Source organism: Rhinatrema bivittatum, chromosome 1 (genome assembly GCF_901001135.1).
Source record: "Rhinatrema bivittatum chromosome 1, aRhiBiv1.1, whole genome shotgun sequence".
In the NCBI taxonomy this organism is placed as follows: Eukaryota; Metazoa; Chordata; class Amphibia; order Gymnophiona; family Rhinatrematidae; genus Rhinatrema; species Rhinatrema bivittatum.
The window spans coordinates 194,555,479-194,575,261 of NC_042615.1; the positions used below are offsets into that span (position 1 = coordinate 194,555,479).

General features: G+C 43.9%; 1 protein-coding gene across 1 annotated transcript in view; it reads right to left on the minus strand.

The window, feature by feature from the left end:
- LAP3 (leucine aminopeptidase 3) overlaps positions 1-18,431 on the minus strand; it is a 154,773-nt gene extending 136,342 nt beyond the window's left edge. Inside the window, exons 1-3 of the mRNA XM_029590495.1 lie at positions 18,197-18,431; positions 17,076-17,194; positions 11,844-11,898 (exon numbers count right to left, since the gene is read on the minus strand). Of these exons, the coding sequence (XP_029446355.1) occupies positions 11,844-11,898; positions 17,076-17,194; positions 18,197-18,295 (273 nt within the window). The 5' untranslated portion in view covers positions 18,296-18,431. The remainder of the gene's footprint in view (positions 1-11,843; positions 11,899-17,075; positions 17,195-18,196) is intronic.
- Positions 18,432-19,783: the final 1,352 nt, after the last annotated feature.

The window sequence follows — 19,783 nt, forward strand, 5'->3', positions numbered from 1 at the left end:
TTGTTGCCAGAGAATGTGGTTCGTGCAGGTAGTATAGCTGTGTTTAAAAAGGATTGGATAAGTTCTTGGAGGAGAAGTCCATTACCTGCTATTAGGTTCACTTAGAGAATAGCCACTGCCATTAGCAATGGTTACATGGAATAGACTTAGTTTTTGGGTACTTGCCAGGTTCTTATGGCCTGGATTGGCCACTGTTGGAAACAGGATGCTGGGCTTGATGGACCCTTGGTCTGACCCAGTATGGCATTTTCTTATGTTCTTATGTTCAATTTCCTGACTCTTTAGGATTTGAAAGCCATATTTAACAGTATTTTTAAATTAATATCTTGGGATTTTTTGAGTGTACAAACCCCTTCATGTTTTTCTAGTAAAATTTTAAAGGAAGGGGATATTCTATCTCCTTGATGTCTGCCTGCAACATTCATAGGCCCATTGCTTTACTTCACACTTCTAACTCCTCTGGACAGTCAAGCTAGCTATCTGATGTTCTGGCTTTCTGTTGTCAGTCCTAAAATGTCCACAGCAATAACAAATCACAAAGAAAAGCAGCAAAAATCCATTGATGTGTATGAGGTCTTTCAAATGAGACAAAAAAAAATTGTGATCCACTGTGATTTATTTGGTTAAAAAAATTCTGGGATCTTTAGCCTTTTCTGTCTATGTATTAATAGCACAAAGTATTATCACCATGAACATAGTTACAAGCGCTAAGCTATTTTCTGGGTGCATGTGCCTCCATAATGTTACAGTAACACTATGATCACCATAACATTGATCTTTGCAACTATACTAGGTCTTACAAATATCCATGGTGACAATATTCTGTACAGGTCAACCCACCAGAATGCAATAGGGTTTCACCATTTTTCCTTATTGTCCAAATCAAGATTTTAGACAGTGCTGAGGGAAAAGCCGGCTGTTGTGGTACATTATGAAGGTATTTCAGATACTTGAAAAACTTTAATGATCCAAAGACAACGACAAACCTTTTCCGTAGGAAAAAAAAATCAGCAGAACCAGAGGTCACAAGCTGAGGCTCCGGGGAGGAAGACTAAGAACCAATGTCAGGAAGTATTTCTTCACGGAAAGGGTGGTGGATGCCTGGAATGCCCTTCCGGAGGAAGTGGTGAAGTCTAAAACTGTGAAGGACTTCAAAGGGGCATGGGATAAACACGGTGGATCCATCAAGTCTAGTGGGCATAAATAGAGAGGAGGCAGCAAACACTGCACGGAACGGCAGTAGCCACTGAGGCATTCACGGAGCGGGATGCCAGTGGCCAGTAGTTGGTGTTCCACTTTCATGCAACAAAACACTGCACGGAGCGGCAGTAGCCACAGAGGCATTCACGGAGCGGGATGCCAGTGGCCAGTGGTTGGTGTTCCACCTTCACGGAGCAGAAGGATGGAGGGCTGCCATCTCAAAAAAAAACAAAACAAACAAGCAAACAAAACAGGGGTGGGAAAGGGGCAGGGGTGTGGCCTGCTGGTTGCGGCGGTTGCTACCCCTGATTGAGCTGGATGTTCACTAGGATGGCGCTGGGGCCGGAGGGTGCAAAAGGGGGGGGGGGGGGGAGGAATGGATAAACTGCGTAGCTTGCTGGGCAGACTGGATGGGCCGTTGGTCTTCTTCTGCCGTCACTTCTATGTTTCTATATATGTGAGCAACAACTTATCCTTGGTACTACAGGAATAAAAGTTAGCAGGTAAGAACCAATTTTCCTTTCCCTGTACATACCAGGATCAGTCCAGACCACTGGGATGTACCCAAGCTACCCTAAATGGGGTGGGACCTTGAGAGTCCCGCTTGGAGAACACTGCTGCCGAAGCAGTCAACATCCGGGTCCAGGATGTCCAAACGATAATGCCTCACAAAGGTATGTAAAGATTTCCAGGTAGCTGCCCTGCAAACCTCCTGTGGCGAGACAACTTGACTTTCCACCCAAGACGCCGCCTGAGACCTGATTGAATGCACCCTTAGACCATCCGGTACTGAGCGCCCAAGCCTGATGTAAGCAGAGGATATGGCATCCTTCAGCCACCTGGCAATGGTAGCCTTAGAAGCTTTCTGTCCCTTCTTAGGGCCACACCATAAGACAAACAGGTGATCAGACAATCAAAAGGCATTGGTAACCTCCAGATAGCGAAGTAGAATCTGCTTCACATCCAACCTATGTAATTCGTGAGCCTGAGGCGAGTCGCGATCCAAAATGAGTAAACGCAGGTAACTCCACTGTCTGATTCAAATGAAACCCCGAGACTACCTTCGGCAGAAAGGAGGGTACTGTTCAAAAGGGAAATTCCCGAGTCCGAAATCCGGATCAAGGGCTCCCGACAGGCAACGCTTGAAGCTCAGATATGCGTCTAGCCAACGTGATAGCCACCAAGAAAATTGCCTTGAGAGTCAGGTCTTTCAAGGTAGCCCGCTTGATAGGATCGAAGGGAAGACCGCAGAAGCCTCGGAGAACCAGGTTCAGACTCCATGAAGGACAGACCTGTCTAATTGGAGGATGCAGATGCTTCATGCCCTTCAAAAAGCATGACACATCCGGATGAGTTGCGAAAGAGACGCCGTCAATCTTTCCCCGCAAACATCCAAGGGCCGCCACCTGCACGCTAACCCTTTCTTCAGTCCCTCCTGCAAGAACGCTAGAATATGTACAATAGTTCATATTCTAGCGTTCATATCTTCATAACTGCGTTCATATCTTCATTCATATCTTCGTTCCCCCCCTCTTTTTTTTCCTTCTCCCAGTTAAGGCAACCTTGTTAGAATGTAACTTTTATGCTCCTTCAAATTGTCTCTTGTTGTATGGTTGGTTATAGTTCTGCTTCGTTCGATGTAAACCGAGTTGATTTGATCTGTATCAAGAAAGTCGGTATATAAAAGCCTTAAATAAATAAATAAAATAAATAAATAAATAGAAGCACGTTGCGGGGACAAATTCACCCCGCCACACCAGATGTCAAAAACCTTCCAGACCCGACCATAAGCAAGAGAAGTGGATTCCTTGCATGCCTGCAGGAGGGTTGAAATAACTGTATCAGGGTAGCCTCTTTTCCTCAACTGTCGCCTCTCATAAGCCAGGCCGCTAGACAAAAGCGATCCACTCGATCGAAAAATACTGGACCTTGTCGAAGAATATTAGTTAGATGATGGAGTTGAAGCGGGCTGTCGACCGCCAGATTGACCAGATCCGCGAACCATGGGCGCCGTGGCCATTCCGGCACCACGAGGATAACTGGCCCCATGTGCATCTGTATGCGCCTTAGAACCTTGCCCACCAAGGGCCAGGGAGAAAACACAAAGCAGGATGTCGCGAGGCCACGGGAGGACAAGGGCATCGACCCCTTCCGACACGTGCTCCCTTCGGCGACTGAAAAATCGAGCCGCCTTTGCATTTCTCTGGGTCACCATCAAGTCCAGGTGAGGCATGCCCCACCGACGAGTCAGGAGGCCCATGGCTTCATTGGACAACTCCCACTCTCCGGGATCCAGACGCTGACGACTAAGAAAATCCGCCTGAATGTTGTCAACTCCGGCTATGTGAGAAGCCGCCAGACGGACTAAATGGCACTCCGCCCAAACCATCAGACGGTCTGCCTCTGCAGCTATGGGATGATTTTGGTACCCTCCTGAAGATTGATGTAAGCCACCGCTGTCACATTGTCCAACAACACCCACACAGACAACGGTGAACCAAAGGAAGAAAACAGCGCAACTCCAGATGCACTGCTCTGGTTTCCAAGCGATTGATGGACCCTTTCGCCTGTTGCCCAGTCCAACTGCCCTGCGCTGCCTGGGATTGACAAACCACTCCCCAACTGGAGAGGCTGGCATCCGTCGTCACTATCACCCATTGAGGTTCCTCCAGGTCCATACCGCGCTGCAGGTGGGCCGGAATCAACCACCACTGGAGACTGGACCGGGCAGGTTCCAAGAGCGGCAAGCGGATCTGGAACTCTTCTGACTTCGGATCCCAACAAGAAAGCAACGCTCTTTGCAAAGGCCTCATATGGGCGAAGGCCCAAGGGACTAGTTCCAGAGTAGAAGCCATAGAACCAAGCACCTGCAAGTAATCCCACACTTGGGGTAATGGTAGGGACAATAACCGTCAAACCTGCGCCACCAGCTTTGTGGCCCACTCCTCCGTGAGGAAGACCTTGCCTATGGTCGTATCAAACCGAGCCCCGAGGAAGTTCAGAACCTGGGACGGAATCAACTGACTCGGCGTAATTGACGATCCACTCGAGAGATTGTAGCCGGCGGAGCACTGACTGAACCGTCGCTTTGCACAGCTCCTCTGACTTCGCCCGGGTCAGCCAATCGTCCAGGTAGGGATGTACCAAAATCCCCTCCTTCCGTAGCGCCACCGCTACAACCACCATCATCTTGGTGAATACGCGGGGAGCCGTGGCTAATCCTAACGGAAGGGCCTGGAACTGGTAATGCTCATCCAAAATCATGAACCTGAGATACTGGTGATACCGCTCGTTGATCCCTACGTGAAGGTAGGCCTCTGTCACGTCTAAAGAATCCAAACATTTGCCTGAGTGGACGGCCGCAATGACCAAGCAGAGGGTCTCCATGTGAAAACAAGGCACCCAGAGTTCTTTGTTCACTTTCTTGAGCTCCAAAATTGGGCGGAAGGAGCCCTCCTGCTTGGGGACCACGAAATATATGGAATATCTGCCGGTTCCGATCTCCTCCTGAGGGACCGGGACAATGGCCCCCAGGGCTTCCAGCCGATGCAGAGTCCGAGTTACAGCAGCTCGCTTCACTTGAGGGGCGACATCAAAAACAGGTCCCGCAGCGGGTAAGCAAAATCCAAAGCGTAACCGTATTCGATGATGCCTAGCACCCACTGCTCCGACGTAATCTTGATCCATTCCTCGAGAAAGAGAGAGAGGCGGCCACCTATTACAGGGACTGAGGAGTGGGCCAGCACACCTTCATTGTGAGGACTTACCACCAGAAGATCCCTGATGACCCCCATCCCGGGGAGGCCTGCGACCTCGAAAGGAAGATGGCCAAGCCTGCGATCTCTGCGATGGCTGCCGGGATGTATAGGAAGAAGAGAACGCCCTGCCCTGATGAAACCAGCGCTGGCCCCTGAACCTAGGGCGAGCCGAACCAAAGGTCCTAGTAGTTCTAGGCTTGTCCTCCGGTAACTTAGGGACCTTGAGCATCTCTAGTCAGTGGTCCGGGAGGGGACAGAGCTTGTCCATTGCTCTGCCCACTCGTAAGCTGGATTCCGGAGCTTCCCATTCCCAGAGAAGTAACTGCATTAGCATAGGATGAAAAGGGAAGGTGTGTGGAGGGGCTCTCAGTCCTGCCAGGACAGGGTCCACGTTACTGGAAACCGGGGTACTAGCAGCTTCCTCTGGAAGGGCATCGATGCCCAACTTGGCTAGAACAAAAGGGATGAGCAGGTCCAGCTCCTCCCGTTGGAACAAGCGTAAGACCCGCGGGTCGTCCCCTTCGACCAGTGGATTCTGAGTTAAAGGATACGGGGTTTCTTACGACTGGCTAGTGTAGTAAGCCACTTTGACCTGACCCAATACGGGATCCGGGAGCCGAGGAGGTGGGGTAGGAGGATCCGGCGGGTTTTGCGCCCCTGGTATGGTCCGAACCCGATTAGTCCCTTGGGAAACTGGGAGCTTGGGACCCTAGACTGTAGATACCCTAGGCATCTTTGCAGGTGGAGGGCCTAAAGGAACCTTCACAGGTGGGGGGGGGGGGGGTCCTCCTGCTGCAGCAAGCTAGTGACAAAAGCTCTGTGTAATAAAAGTACAAAAACAGTAGTAAAATGAGAAGGGGCTTTCACTGGAACTGGAGGAGGGGGGATATCGTCCTGAGGGTCCAGGATCAAATCCGGAGAGTCCACAGAGCTTAAATCCGGAGGGGATTGATGAACTACAGAATCCCTTCCCCCGCCCGGCAAAGAAACAGGCTCGATATGTGCAGCAGGCCGGCTCTCCACATGCGAAAAATGTCAATCGAGGCATCGGGGGGGGGGGACAGGAGGTGAAGATTTGCCACAGTAAAGGCAAAATTCTTCTGTGCCTGGCTGATGCGAGCGGGAGAGAGAAAAAACTGCTCTCCACTCCTTCCCCCATAAGCTGCCAGTCCGTGATTAATAAAAAGTAAAAACCTTTCCTCTTTTTTTTTTCCCCAGACAGCTTAAAGTGAGAGGAATTTTACTTCTATGACGAGAGACCCGAGGCAAGAAATTTCTCAGGGGTCTCAACGGGGGAGGGACTGGACCACCAGTATCACCCCAGAGCCAGGCAAGAGGCCACCAGGAAAAGGGTCCTAGGCTGAATAAATCAAGGGGACAGGACCCCCCTAGGCCCAAACAAGAGAAGGTAAGGTCAGCAATCCGGCACCAAACACACCCCTCCGAGGCCCCTGGAACCTGCAAGGCAAGAATTTAAACCTCTAAAGGTTTCTTTTTTTTTTTTTTTTTTTTTTAAACACTGTCAACCAGGGGAAAACCGGCATCCCTGGGACCACTAACACTGCAGGGTATACCTGAGGAATATGTACATCTCAGGGTGAAGGGAGGAGAGGGTCCGGCCCACCGGTGAATCTCCCCACTTACCACTCGGCAGGGCTCCGGGAATGCGGCTATAGGGGCGTCCCACCCCAGCCGAGCCTCTACCAAGGTGATGTTGCGTCCATCTGTCCTAGACGGCTTCACCCCGTTTGCCTCACTAGCCGCCCTCTCCGGAACGGCTATGGTGCTGCCTCCCGCCATGCTCCTCCCAAGGACCTACTAGGGTGCGTGCGCTACCCTCATCTTTATTCCAGCTATGGCGCGAACCTCGGGGGCATCCCCCTCAAGTGACGTCACGCCATCCGGATATTTAGCCTGCCCTTACATGCTAGCTAATCGAGTTAGCAAGGACTGGATTCGGACTTGGTTTCGTCCAGTCTAAGCTACTCTGCCGCTTCCATGCTACCGCTGGAAGCTCTCTCTCTGCCCTTCGGGCTATTGACTAACTTGGGTACCCGCTCCTCAGGGGCCCTCTGCTTTATTTCCGGTGCCTTACAGGGATCAGGTACTCGCTCCTCGAGGGCCTGCTCTCCCTGCCTCGGTGCCAGTACCATCTACTTCAGCCTGGTGGAATCGCATACCTACAGCTACCATCTAGTGAGTAATCTAACTCTCAGTCTGTCTCATCTACAGCATTTCCTTGCTGGGAAACCTACACTGGAATTCCCCTATACCAATGGGGTGAGAAGGGTCCCTCTGCCAAGGGTCCCAAGACTGCTACATCCAGACTACCTCACTACTGCCACTTCTGGTGGTATATATCAAGCTGTACAATAAAAGATCTAATTCTGTGTTTGTGTGTCCTGTGGCTCCCCATAGGGCCCCTCCCCTTAGGTGTGGTTATCTGCCACAGTACCCAAGAATCCACCCAAACACCACTTAACCATAACAGGTGACTTGGGAGGTGTATCCAACTTCAAAGAACAGAAGTAACTAACTTTAACTTTTTTTTTTTTTTTTTAATTAGCTTGATGTAGCCAAGGAATCCTTCCGAAAGAACAGGCTTTCTGGTAAATTTACGTCAAACCCCCCCCCCCCCCCCCTTTTTTTTTTTTTTTTTTTAAAGAGGATCAGGACCGCAGGTTCTGTCACCCTTACCTGCTAGTCAGAGAAAATACTGAAGGATCGCAGGTGGTACACCAGTGTAAGAGGGGGTGCCTTTCAGTTTTTTTCTCTGACTCCATCTGCTGGAAGGGAGACACAACCCAGCGGTCTGGACTGATCCTGGTACATACAGGGAACAATGATCAAAATATGATCAAATTTGAATTAAAGACTGGAAGGGGGACAGCAAGTAAATCCACAGCTCTAGCACTATACTTTCAAAAGGGAAACTCTGATAAAATGAGAAAAATAGTTAGAAAAAAACTGAAAGGTGCAGCTAAAAAGGTTAAAAGTGTGCAACAAGCGTGGGCATTGTTAAAAAGTACCATCCTAGAGGCATAGTCCAGATGTATTCCACATATTAAGAAAGGTGGAAGGTAGGTCAAACGATTGCCGGCATAGCTAAAACAAATAAGGTGAAAAAGGCAATTTGAGCCAAAAGATCTTCATTCAAAAACTGGAAGAAGGATCCATCAGAAGAAATTAGGATAAAGCATAAGCACTGGCAAGTTAAATGTAAGATATTGATAAGACAGGCTAAGAGAGAATTTGAAAAGAAGATGGCTATAGAGGCAAAAGCTCATAAAAAACTTTTTAACAGATATCCAAAGCAGAAAGCTTGCGAGGGAATCTATTGGACCATTAGATAATTAAGGGGTTAAAGGGTCACTTAGGAAAGATAAGGCCATCGCGAAAAGATTAAACACTTTCTTTGCTTCAGCATTTACTGAAGAAGATGTTGGGGAGATACCCATTCCGGAGACGGTTTAAGGGTAATGTTTCAGATGAACTGAACCAAATCATGGTGAACCTGGGAAATGTGGTAAGTCAGACTGACAAACTGAAGAGTAGTAAATCACCTGGACCAGAAGGTTTACATCACAGGGTTATGAAAGAACTAAAAAATATTTCAGACCTATTTCAATTAATTTGTAACCTATCATTAAAATCATCCATTGTTCATGAAGACTGGAAGATGGGCAGTGTAATCCCGGTATTTAAAAAGGGCTCATGGGGTGATCCGGGAAACTACAGACCAGTGAGTTTGACTTCAGTGCCGGGAAAAATCGTGGAAACTGATATAAAGAAAAAAAAAAAAAGAATAAAATCACAAAACATTTAGATAAACATGGTTTAATGGGACACAGCCAGCATGAAGGGGTTAATAAACATGTGGACAAAGGTGAACCGATAGATGTGGTGTATTTGGATTTTCAGAAGTTTTTCAATAAAAGTCCCGCATGAGAAGGTTCTAAGAAAACCAAAAAGTCATGGGATAGGAGGAGATGTCCTTTGTGGATTACAAGTTAAAAGACAGGAAACAGAAAGCAGGATTAATCGATCTGTTTTCAAAGTGGAAAAAGGTAAACAGTGGAGGGCCTCAGGGATCTGTACTTGGACCGGTGCTTTTTAATATATTTATAAATGATCTGGAAAGGGGTACGATGATTAAGGTGATCATATTTGTGGATGACACAAAATTATGCAGAGTAGTTAAATTTTAAGGGGATTGTGAATTGCAGGAGGACCTTGTAAGACCGGAAGATTGGGCTTCCAAATGGCAGATGAAATTTAATGTGGACAAGTGCAAAGTGGTACATATAGGGAAAAATAACCCTTGCTATAGTAAGACAATATTAGGTTCGATCTTAAGCGTTATCACCCAGGAAAGAGTTCTAGGTGTCATAGTGGATAATTTATTTATTTTTATTTATTTTTGATTTTTATATACCGGAGTTCCTGTATCAGATACAAATCACTTCGGTTTACATTTAACAGAAAAACTGCCCTAGGGCTTACATAGAACATGAAATAATGAACTGATACATGAACTAATACATTAAGCTAATAATACATGAACTAATACATGAAATAATACATGAACTAATACATTAATGAACTAATACATTAAGCATATAAAATAAAATTTGTAAAACTCATATAATCAATAAATGCATCTCGTAAGAACCTAACAAGAAACCAGATTAAAGTTATTTACAGAATCACTCTATAGACCAAATTGGCCAGGGCATATTAGGGTTTCTCTATTCGCCAGAAGGGTGTTCGGTAGAGCATTTGAGTTCGTTGTAGTTAATGATGATTGTATGGGCAGAGGAGTAATGTGGGAGGGAGGAGGCCTCCTCCAGGTAAGAATGAAGTGTTGTGAGGGTGCATTTACGGGAGGGTTGCAACAGGGTGTTGGTAACTGAGGACCAAAGGAGGGAGATATGACAGTGTTGCTTGGAAAGGATTGTATTTCTTAAAGTGGGCTGGACTAAGGCAAGTTATGATTGGGAAGGTTTATGTATCTGTGAAGGCTTGGCTGAAGAGCCATGTTTTAAGTTTTTTCTTAAATTCATACATTATAATAATACATTGAAATCATCAGCTCAGTGTGCTGCGGCGATCAAAAAAGTAAACAGAATGTTAGGAATTATTAGGAAGGGAATGACAAATAATGACGGATGTCATAATGCCTCTGTATCGCTCCATGGTGAAACTGCATCTTGAATACTATGTGCAATTCTGGTCGCTGCATCTTAAAAAAAAGATATAGTTGCACTGGAAAAAGTGCAGAGAAGGGTGACCAAAATAAGGGGCATGGAACGGCTGCCCTATGAGGAAAGGCTAAGGAAGTTAGGGCTGTTCAGTTTGGAGAAGAGATGACTAAGGAGGGATATGATAAGAGGTCTCATGAAAGTACTTGAACATGTTAATGTATTTACTCTCTCTGAAACTAGAAGGACTAGGAGGCATTCCATGAAGTTAGCAAGTAGCTCATTTAAAACAAAGCAAAGAAAATTCTTTTTCACTCTGTGCATAGTTAAGCTCTGGAATTCATTGCCAGAGGATGTGGTTATGGCACTGGGTTTAAAAAAGGTTTAAATAAGTTACTAGAGGAAAAATCCATAAACTGAGATTAATTAATAAGCAATAGTAGCTTGAGATGTATTTAATGTTTGGGTGCTTGCCAGGTACTTGTGACTTGGATTGGCCACTGTTGGAAACAGGATGCTGGGCTTGATGGACCCTTGGTCTGATCTACTATGGCATATCTTATGTTCTTTTGACAGCCAAAAAGTATCTACATTGGGCTTAATCTCTAAAAGGGTAATTTTATAACAGCCCTCATAAAATTGCAGGCTGTTATACGTTCAAATTACACCAACTTTCGAAGTACAGACTTTTTAAAATCCAAAGGCATGCATGTAACTCAAAACCCCGCCCTGATGCACTAGAAATTTTACAAGCATACCGTCTGGGAAAATTTCAAAAAGACCATTTCTGTAGGTAAACAACTGTTTTACTCATAGAAGTGCCTTTGAAAATGACCTTCCTATGGGATAGCAAACCTGCTTTTAAAATTTAAAAATGTCTTTGTAAGAAAAATGAATGGAAGGAATATAAAAAAAAATGTTCAGGATGAATCATTCAATTATATTTTGCCCTCATCTGTCTAAAGAACCACTAAACCAACTTTTCTGAAATATGGCACAATGAAAAGAGATTGGTTCACCACACTTGTATGTTAATTTTCAGGACTGAAAAGTTCAATGTACTAAAGTGTGTTAACATGAACCTTTAATGCATTCTTTAATGTGTGTTAACTATAAACATTTATGAGATGCAAATAAAGCACGCATTAACACAGGCATTAATGTACATAAAGTATGTGCATTAATGAAAAAGGTTAACTATGTCCCTGAAGTATAGTTATGAATTTTTTGTGTTAATGGGTGTGCGTTAAATTTTGCACGTTTTAATGCACATTTTGTTGCTTTCCCAAATACACAATGAGCTATTAGCATTTTTTTATCTCATTACCAAATTTTTTTTAATATTAGTATATTGGCCCCTTAGGGGGTCATTTTCCAAAGGTATCGCACACGAAAAGGGACTTTTCGTGTGCGATATCTAAATCGGGGCGGAGTCGGAGTGGACTCCGCGACGACTTCGCTGATGGCGAAAGGTAAGAATCCTTACCGCCGCCAGTATCGCGCCCAATGGCACTACCGCAGAGGTGCGATGCGATCACTGCTGGCTTTCGCAGGCCCGCCCCCCGCGTCGCTGGAGTTTCTAAGTTCTGCGAACTTACAAAATCCAGGCCTTAATTTGTTATTTAAACACAGAAGTGCTGCGAGACTCATGAACAGGGTGGCACTGACACTATAAAAAACTTACCTGATGCAAACCATAAAATATACGTGTTTTGCCTTTTTTCAGAGGAGGTCCTGATCTAAAAATTCAAGAAAAAAAATATTACTTTGGATTATGCCTGAATATAAATGATTAAACCATTCAAGGAGTTGAAAATCTTAAAAATAAACCCTAGGCTGATAGAACTGCAGACCATGGCAGGTGAAAAATAATATTCTAGGGTTAGAAACTCACAGCAAGTAGAACACAACAAATCTGGTGATTTTAAGGCATAATTAACACAATTAGACTTGATATGATGAAAGGACAAGGCAGGACTAAAAAGGGTATAAGCAAAGGAGAGATGACTATTTCCTGGAGAAAAACATTGTCAGATTGTCAGAAATATTTGCTGATCAGGGATTTAGTATTTGCTCTTACAAATACTATAAATCTCAAAAAAAAAAAGTGCTTTGGAAACAGAAATGTTTACATTCAGAATTGTCTATGTTTTCCAACCAAGATAATATAGTGGTCAATGAAAAGGAAGCCTGGTTCAATCTGTACATTGAGAGTAATCTGAAATTGTACTTGATATTAAAATTCTACTCATCATATCCAAAGCTGAAATTCACTCTTAAATTTGGCAGCAATATGGCAGTGGAGATGTTACAAAATATAGTTATGCAAGATCTTGAGAGAAATGGGGAAAAAAAAAATCACGTAAGGATTAAATATAAGCCAAATTTGAACAAACTAGAATGGTAAGCAATGGGGCTTGATTCATCCAAATTCAGAATTTAGAAAAAATTATAGCCAGAGATTATTTGCCAACTTCAGCAAAGAAAAATATTAAAATCCTGTATTTGAATTTTTAGGCTGCTCCCTGCTCTAACATGCATCAATACATTACCAGCTGCATTGCATATGCCCAAGCCTTGTATCCCTTTTTGGATATGCAGACTTGCTCTTTTAATGACACCATCTGGAACTGGGCTGAGGATACATAATGCACATCTGCCTGTCTGGTGGGTAGCTCAGTAGCGTCGCACCTGGATGTGGGGCATTTCCTCAGAGGAGTAAGGCACTTGAATCCCCCCGTCCGCCCAATACGTCCATCGTGGAGTCTTAATTTGGTACTTCATGTTTTTTGCGATCCGCCATTTGAACCTCACCTTAAAAATGTTCTTTTTGGTGGCTATCAGCTCAGCTCGCAGAATCTCGGAATTACAATATCTCTCTTGTAGGGAACCCCATTTGAGAATTTCTGATTCGGGAGTTTCTCTTCGAACAGTCCCGTCCTTTTTGCCAAAGGTGGTCTCAACTTTTCATTTAAGTCAGTCAGTTGAGCTTCCAGCCTTTCCTCATTTATCATGCAACGTCCCGCACGCACGAGAACTTCGTCGTTTAGATGTCAGACGGTCTTTATTATGCTATTTGGAAGTCACAAATTCTCTCAGGCTGTCAGATCATTTATTTGTCCTCTGGAGCGGGCCAAGGAGAGGTCAGAAGGCATCTGAGCCAATGATTGCACGGTGGTTGAAGGAGGCTATTTCGTCCGCTTACATTTGTAAAGATCGGCCCGTTCCGGAGGGTCTGAAAGCCCATTCCATCCTCACAAGTGGTTTCTTGGGCAGAATGCCAGTTGGTTTCGCCTCAAGAGATCTGTAGAGCTGCTACTTGGAAAATCGCCCCACCTGGTTTAGGAAAGTTTTGGTACATCCCACAGTATGGACTGATTCGGGTACATACAGGGAAAAGAAAACTGGTTCTTACCTGCTAATTTTCGATCCTGTAGTACCACGGATCAGTCCAGACTCCAGCCCTGGGTTGAGGTCTGGATTTTTTTTTTTTTTTTTTTTTTTTAAAGAGTCCGTGCTCATATTCCATTTTTTATTGCAGCACATGAAGAAAACACTACAGGTTGCTTTCATGATGGTTCTTCTATTGTTCTAGTTTCCATTATTGCTTGATTCGTTGTTATGGTTATCTGTTATTCTGCTTGGATAATCTTTATACTGAAGGGATGCAGGAGGCACACCAGGTTAAGTGAGGGTGTCCTACAAGTTTTTCTCTGTCTCCATCTGCTGGAAGGGAGGCATAACCCACAGTCTGGACTGATCCGTGGTATTACAGGAACACCAATTTTCTTATGCTCTACCTATACAACTTTTTAAAATTAGTGCCCTGTTATGGACATCTGATGCTCTGCTCTGATTTCTGCTGCTTTGTGTGGCAGACACACCGATATTCTCATCTCAATCCAGCACTAAGGACTGGGTCACAGCACTATTTCAGCCCGGGAGGGGGTGAAACCCCCCCCAAAAAAGCAACCATTCTCCAGCCCCAACCACACCCAATGGTAGTCTCTCTTTCCTCATGCAGAACCCCTGCTCTCCCTCAACCCCCCACCCCCCACACACACCTTTCCCTTGCCTCTCTTAACATCCCACAGTCCCTGTACTGGAGAACGGAGGCCCATGAAGCCCAAACCTCTTCCATGAGCATGCACAGGGTTGCTGGGAGGAGGGAGGGGAAGAGGAAGAGAGGCTGGAAAGGGAACTATGGGCGGCAGAGAGGTTGCATGGCAGGGTGAGGCAACAGGGGAATGGGAGAGAGTTAGGATGGGGGAGAAAGAAAACATCTGTGGCAGGTGCATATGGCTCTGGGAAACCATCACCGCACATTGAGTCCTGAATGACTTGTACTGAATAAGTCTGACTTTGAAAATGCAGTCAGTGTCTTGGACTGAGCAGACCCTCCATCGCACCTCGACTGCAGTCATGATTTTTTCCATTGATTTCTCAAAGAAACCTGTGCTAATTCAACCCCTTTTCTGAGTGTGCAGAATTGCTGAGGAGAACTGGGAGGAGGGGGCAGAAATACTCTGTCTCAGAGAAAGTGCAGGGTGCAATCTTCCTTTGTTTGGAGAGGGTAGATTCTGAGACAGGAGATCTGCTTTATAACAGGTTTTGTCTTCTCAGTGCAATTGTCTAAGCCTGTGAAATTTCCAGCACTTCTCAAGACCAGTCTCTTCTGTGAAAATGCCAGCAATTGTCAAAGCCTTCTTTTTAATTTTTAAGGTAAAAAAGAATTCATGGCCTTTGTGTTGGAACCAATCCTTTATGTATAACATTGTTTCCTATGAGAAAATCAGTCTCAATGTTTCAACTCAAGACACAGTTTTCATGAATCAATTGTGATTTAAGTGCAAGGACTTCCTGTATGCACAAGTGAAAAAAAAAGACGCAAACAGAAAACAGCAGATTTGGCATGGTTGGCAGAGCCCACTAGGCCACACTAGCTGGAAAAAATAGAGAAGCTAGTAGTTGGAGCAGTGGGGCTGGTGGGGATACCCAGACCCTACAAGCTGAAGAAAAAGGAGGAGACACTAGCATACAGAACAGCAGGCATTGAGGACTCCCAAGCCCAGCCAGCAAAGAGGAGAAGCTGCCAGCCCACTGGAGGAGGTGGAAGCAGAAAAGGAGAGCACTGCAGCTGCAAGGGGCTGGGGTGGGGACAGAGAGATGGAGCAAGAGTGGAGACAGGCAGAGAGGAGGGAGAGGGTAAAGAGAGATGAGTGAGTGAATGAGGATAAAGACGGTGGTGAATAGAAGGGGGAGAGAAGACGGGAGGGGGGGGGGGGAATAGAACTAGGGCGAGTACGAGAGAAAAATAGAGCTGCATGAATTTGGTATAAATGTGCACTCATCTTATATTACTGCCACCCATAACCCTTGAAAAAAGGTATTGGGAGAGGGGTTGAGGTGGGAGAACATGGGGAGTGCATTTTGTCTCTGGTAAGTGCAGGATGATAAAACATCTTTGGAAATCTTGTATACTCCAGGGAGCAAACCTTTCCAATCTTGTTAAATTCCGATTTAGAGGAAGACCAGGTGCAGAAAGATGCTTAGCTCCATTTAAAAATAGCAATTACTCATTAACCATATTTCAAATTTGTTGTCGCTTTGGTCATCTATTGAAGAATCATCACCACCATAGCAGTCAGGACCTCTTATAGGAGTCATTCCAGATGCCCTTGGAGGCAGCACTGATCCCCAAATCTGTGGCATCCCAGTGACTTTGCCCATTCTAATCTCACAGTTATGATTATAAACATGTCACAGAAATGTTTTTGTCATAATGTTTTGATTACCAAGTTAGTACACATAAAACCACATGCATCTTGATACAAGATAACTTTCTCTTTTTAAGATTTGTAAGGTGGGAACTTGATTTCTTAGTTTGTCATCCACTTATATTTCAGATATATTTCACTGCACTATTTTAATGTTTGAATGACTATATTATTTTTAAATCACAACACAGAAGCCAACTCCTCTCCCAATATACAAACGAAAAACAAGGAGAGGGAAAATTATTCCCAAAAATGTTAAAATACTTTTTCAATATATATACATATATGAGGAGAACGGTATCATAAAGTTAAAGTGCCCATTAGTGTCAATCCACTGTCTCCCACCCACATAGGGCCCCAGACAGTAACAGTTCTTATGGCACCATAAATTATAATCACGTACCATCTCCCTTATATACTTTTTATACATTTTTAATATTTTTTGTAATTTCACTTTATTATTAAATCTCTAGAAGTGCAATAATGTTATATTTCAATCGTGACCTCCAATTCCTTAATTCAAAATCTCTGGCATATAGATGTAATATTTTTTGACAATTTATGAATATTTGAAATGATACAGTGTTATACATGATGGCTCTGCCACATGGTTCAGCAGTAGCACCATTATGCCAACAGGAGGCTTGAGAGATGTGGGAGTACAGCGAGCACCAGATACTGCTATAATTGTGAATATGTGCTAATGGGTAGGTCCCTAGGGGATATCAATCTTCAGCATGGGAGAACACAATAGTTCTAGGATTACAGTACTGGGAAAGGGAGAGTGAGGGATGTAATTGGTAAATGGGAAAAAAAAGAAAAGAAAAGAAAAAAGAAAGCGCCACAAATGAAAGTTCTGGAATGTCTTAGGCCAGGGGTCCCTGCTACGACAGAAAAACAGCTGCTACAGGAGACACAGCTACTCCCAACCAAGCAATGCCAAACATATCAGGGAGAACTAGAGGAAATGAGGCAGGTCTCCATTATAAATGGAAGTACAAGGAAAAACGAAAGCTCCAAAGGACAACACACAAAAATTAAATATTACACAAAAACACAAAATGAAAAAATAAATCAGTTTTCCCCTTCAGATACTGAGGGTGTCCCTGGGGAGCAAGGGAACTGCTGTAAATACTTACACTGCCAACATGTCTCTTAGTTTCCCAGACACGGTTCTGTCAAACAAGTCTCCAACTTCAGTGAGATGAGTCCCATCTTCCTTTTCTTTTTCTCTCTCATAAATTCCCAGGATGAGACCCTTTGGAAACAGTTAAAACTGATTTTTATTCATAATTCCATTTTACAAGTTAAAAAAAAGAAGGCAAGAAATCCTAAACTCTTTCACTGCAGAGAAATAAAATCCTAGGAAGTGCCAACTCTAGATACAGAAAAGTGTGCACTGAATATCTCCAAACACACTCTATTACTGAAAAATATCTGGTAGTCTAGAGTATTGTGGCTACTCTAGTACTCCTCTTTGATACAGAGAAAAAAAAGTTAACAAACAAGATATATATATATATATCAGACCACATGATCCTTAGCTTACTTGTACTGACTCAATGAGGGGAATTTGACTCTAAAATGTCAATTATGAATGTTAAATCTTTTTATTGGAAAAAAAAACATCAGCCTCAGATGTGCTGATGCAGGTTAGCTTTAGTAAGATTTGCATCACCACTGGAATCTCTAGGAATCTGAAGTAATTGCCCAGTTACAGAGTTGACAAGTGACCCAGTTTCTAGGAGACTTTTGTCTGTTGCTGGTTTTTTAGTTTCCATCTCAGTACACTGCTCTCTCTAATCCCAATTTTTTCATCTGAAATAAGCGTGGGGGGAGAGGGGGGACGATATATCATAAAAGCAGGAATAGCACCCAATCTCCAAAAAAACTGGGTCAACACAACTGCTTGCAAATAAGCCCGGGCACAAAGCTGCTTTCTATTTTGGTAAACTGTTAATACTGCTGCAAAACCATTAAATGAGCAACAATGCCCGAGCTGACATGAACACAAACATTTACAGAACTCTTTCAAGACTTACAAAGCCCTAAATGGTCACAGTCAGCACATCTAATGCCCAGTGTAAGAACTTTATCTGTGGCAAAGCAAATATATCTTTATAGCTTTTTACAACACATCGCTTCTTAGCAAGTTCTTAGTTGGCCGCATCTTTTAAAGAGTGCCAGAGCAGTGCTGCACTTCTAAGAGAGCACCAACCCCCCTCCCCTTTGCTGCCCTCATAGCGGGGCATGACTATACCTTTTTCCCACTGCTATAGCTTTGCTGCGTGCCGGAGAATAACCTATAGCAGCCCCTGCTTATACCCTGCAGGAGGGCTTTCCTGGCAGGCAACAGCATTGCTCTGCGTACACCCTACAGGAGCTGTTTCTTAGCAAGCAGTGCTACTGCTCCACTCTCCGGCACCAGGCTGCACGCGACGATTAAGCAGGCAGAGGACACATGGCACAGGGCACGCATGTACGTCATCAACAGGCGACTTCCGCTCGGCAAGGAAGCAAGGTAGCTTCACAAAGGCTAAGATGTAAAACGGCTGCCGATTGGTTTGGCAGAGTTGCACATGATTGGACACTGTGTACGGCTTTCTGATTGGGCACTAGCAGCGGTTAACGTGCTGCTGTTTATTGTGTTATTCCTTGCACTTGGCTTGCAGATACTTTCGTCTTTGGTTGAGGATCTTGTAGTTCTGGTTTATTTTTAGGCAAATTAGAACAAGTCCATCCACGTAAGTATGCAGTAAAACTAGTACTGGATCTAGCTATCCTGAAATAAAAAATGGAGCTAGCTGATAACTCTATTGCTCTGAAACCTGATGTAAAATAACATGTATGTCTCATACTCTGTTGACGTAATAAAGATATCACTGCCCAAACAAGAAGTTATTTGCTCAGTGTTCAAATGTCAGAAGAAATCCTGGTTCGTTATTTTGTGCATCTGTTTTTATTATCCTATCGGCTGAAGGACAAGAAGGCTTACTATGACATCACTATTGATTTCATGTACTAAAGGACATGTTGGGGGAGAAAACAGGATTCTGACAGGGATATTTTTTTCGATCCACTGCAGTTGAAAACCTCCTCCTCCCATAATTTTTTGAATTTCTATCCAATCTATACCAAATGTTTAAATGTCAAGGAGGTCCATAAAGATCATTGCAGGGGTATTTCTGGGGGGATCCAATTATTCAACAAATACAGTACACTCATGACTTTTTTTTGGTTTTGCATCTGATCCTTGCCGAAGTGACATTCATAAGTCATTTGTAAGTCAACACACAAACAATGACTTGTTACAGAGGCGGTATTCATAGGCATTAATATTTATCAAGTGGAATTTTCTAGTACATATTAAAGAGTATTGAAAGATAATACAAAATGATAATTTTCACAATTATTCAGTGGGTTGTTTTGAGGATCTTACATTCTCTCATTTGATTTATTCTTCATGATTAGATTATTGTCTTTTGTCCTGCTTGTCTTTGTGGTTCTGTATATTCTGAGGTTTTTAAGTTAATTTATATGCGTTTTTGAATAGCCATGTTTTTAGCTCACCTTTAAATCACTGATAAAATACATACTGTCTCAGGCAGCAAATTCCAAAGTTTTGGACCCACTATGGAAAACACATGATCTCTGATTTGTGTCAGATGTATGCTCCGTATTGTGGGAATAGTTAATAGTCCTTTATTCTGAGATCTTAGTGTTCACTGTGGATTATATAGTTGTATTGTCACTCCTAACAAGCCGTGTTATTGGAATGAATGATGTTGAATATTATTAATGTTTTATAGTAGATTCTGGATTGTACTGGTAACCAATGTAGTGCTCT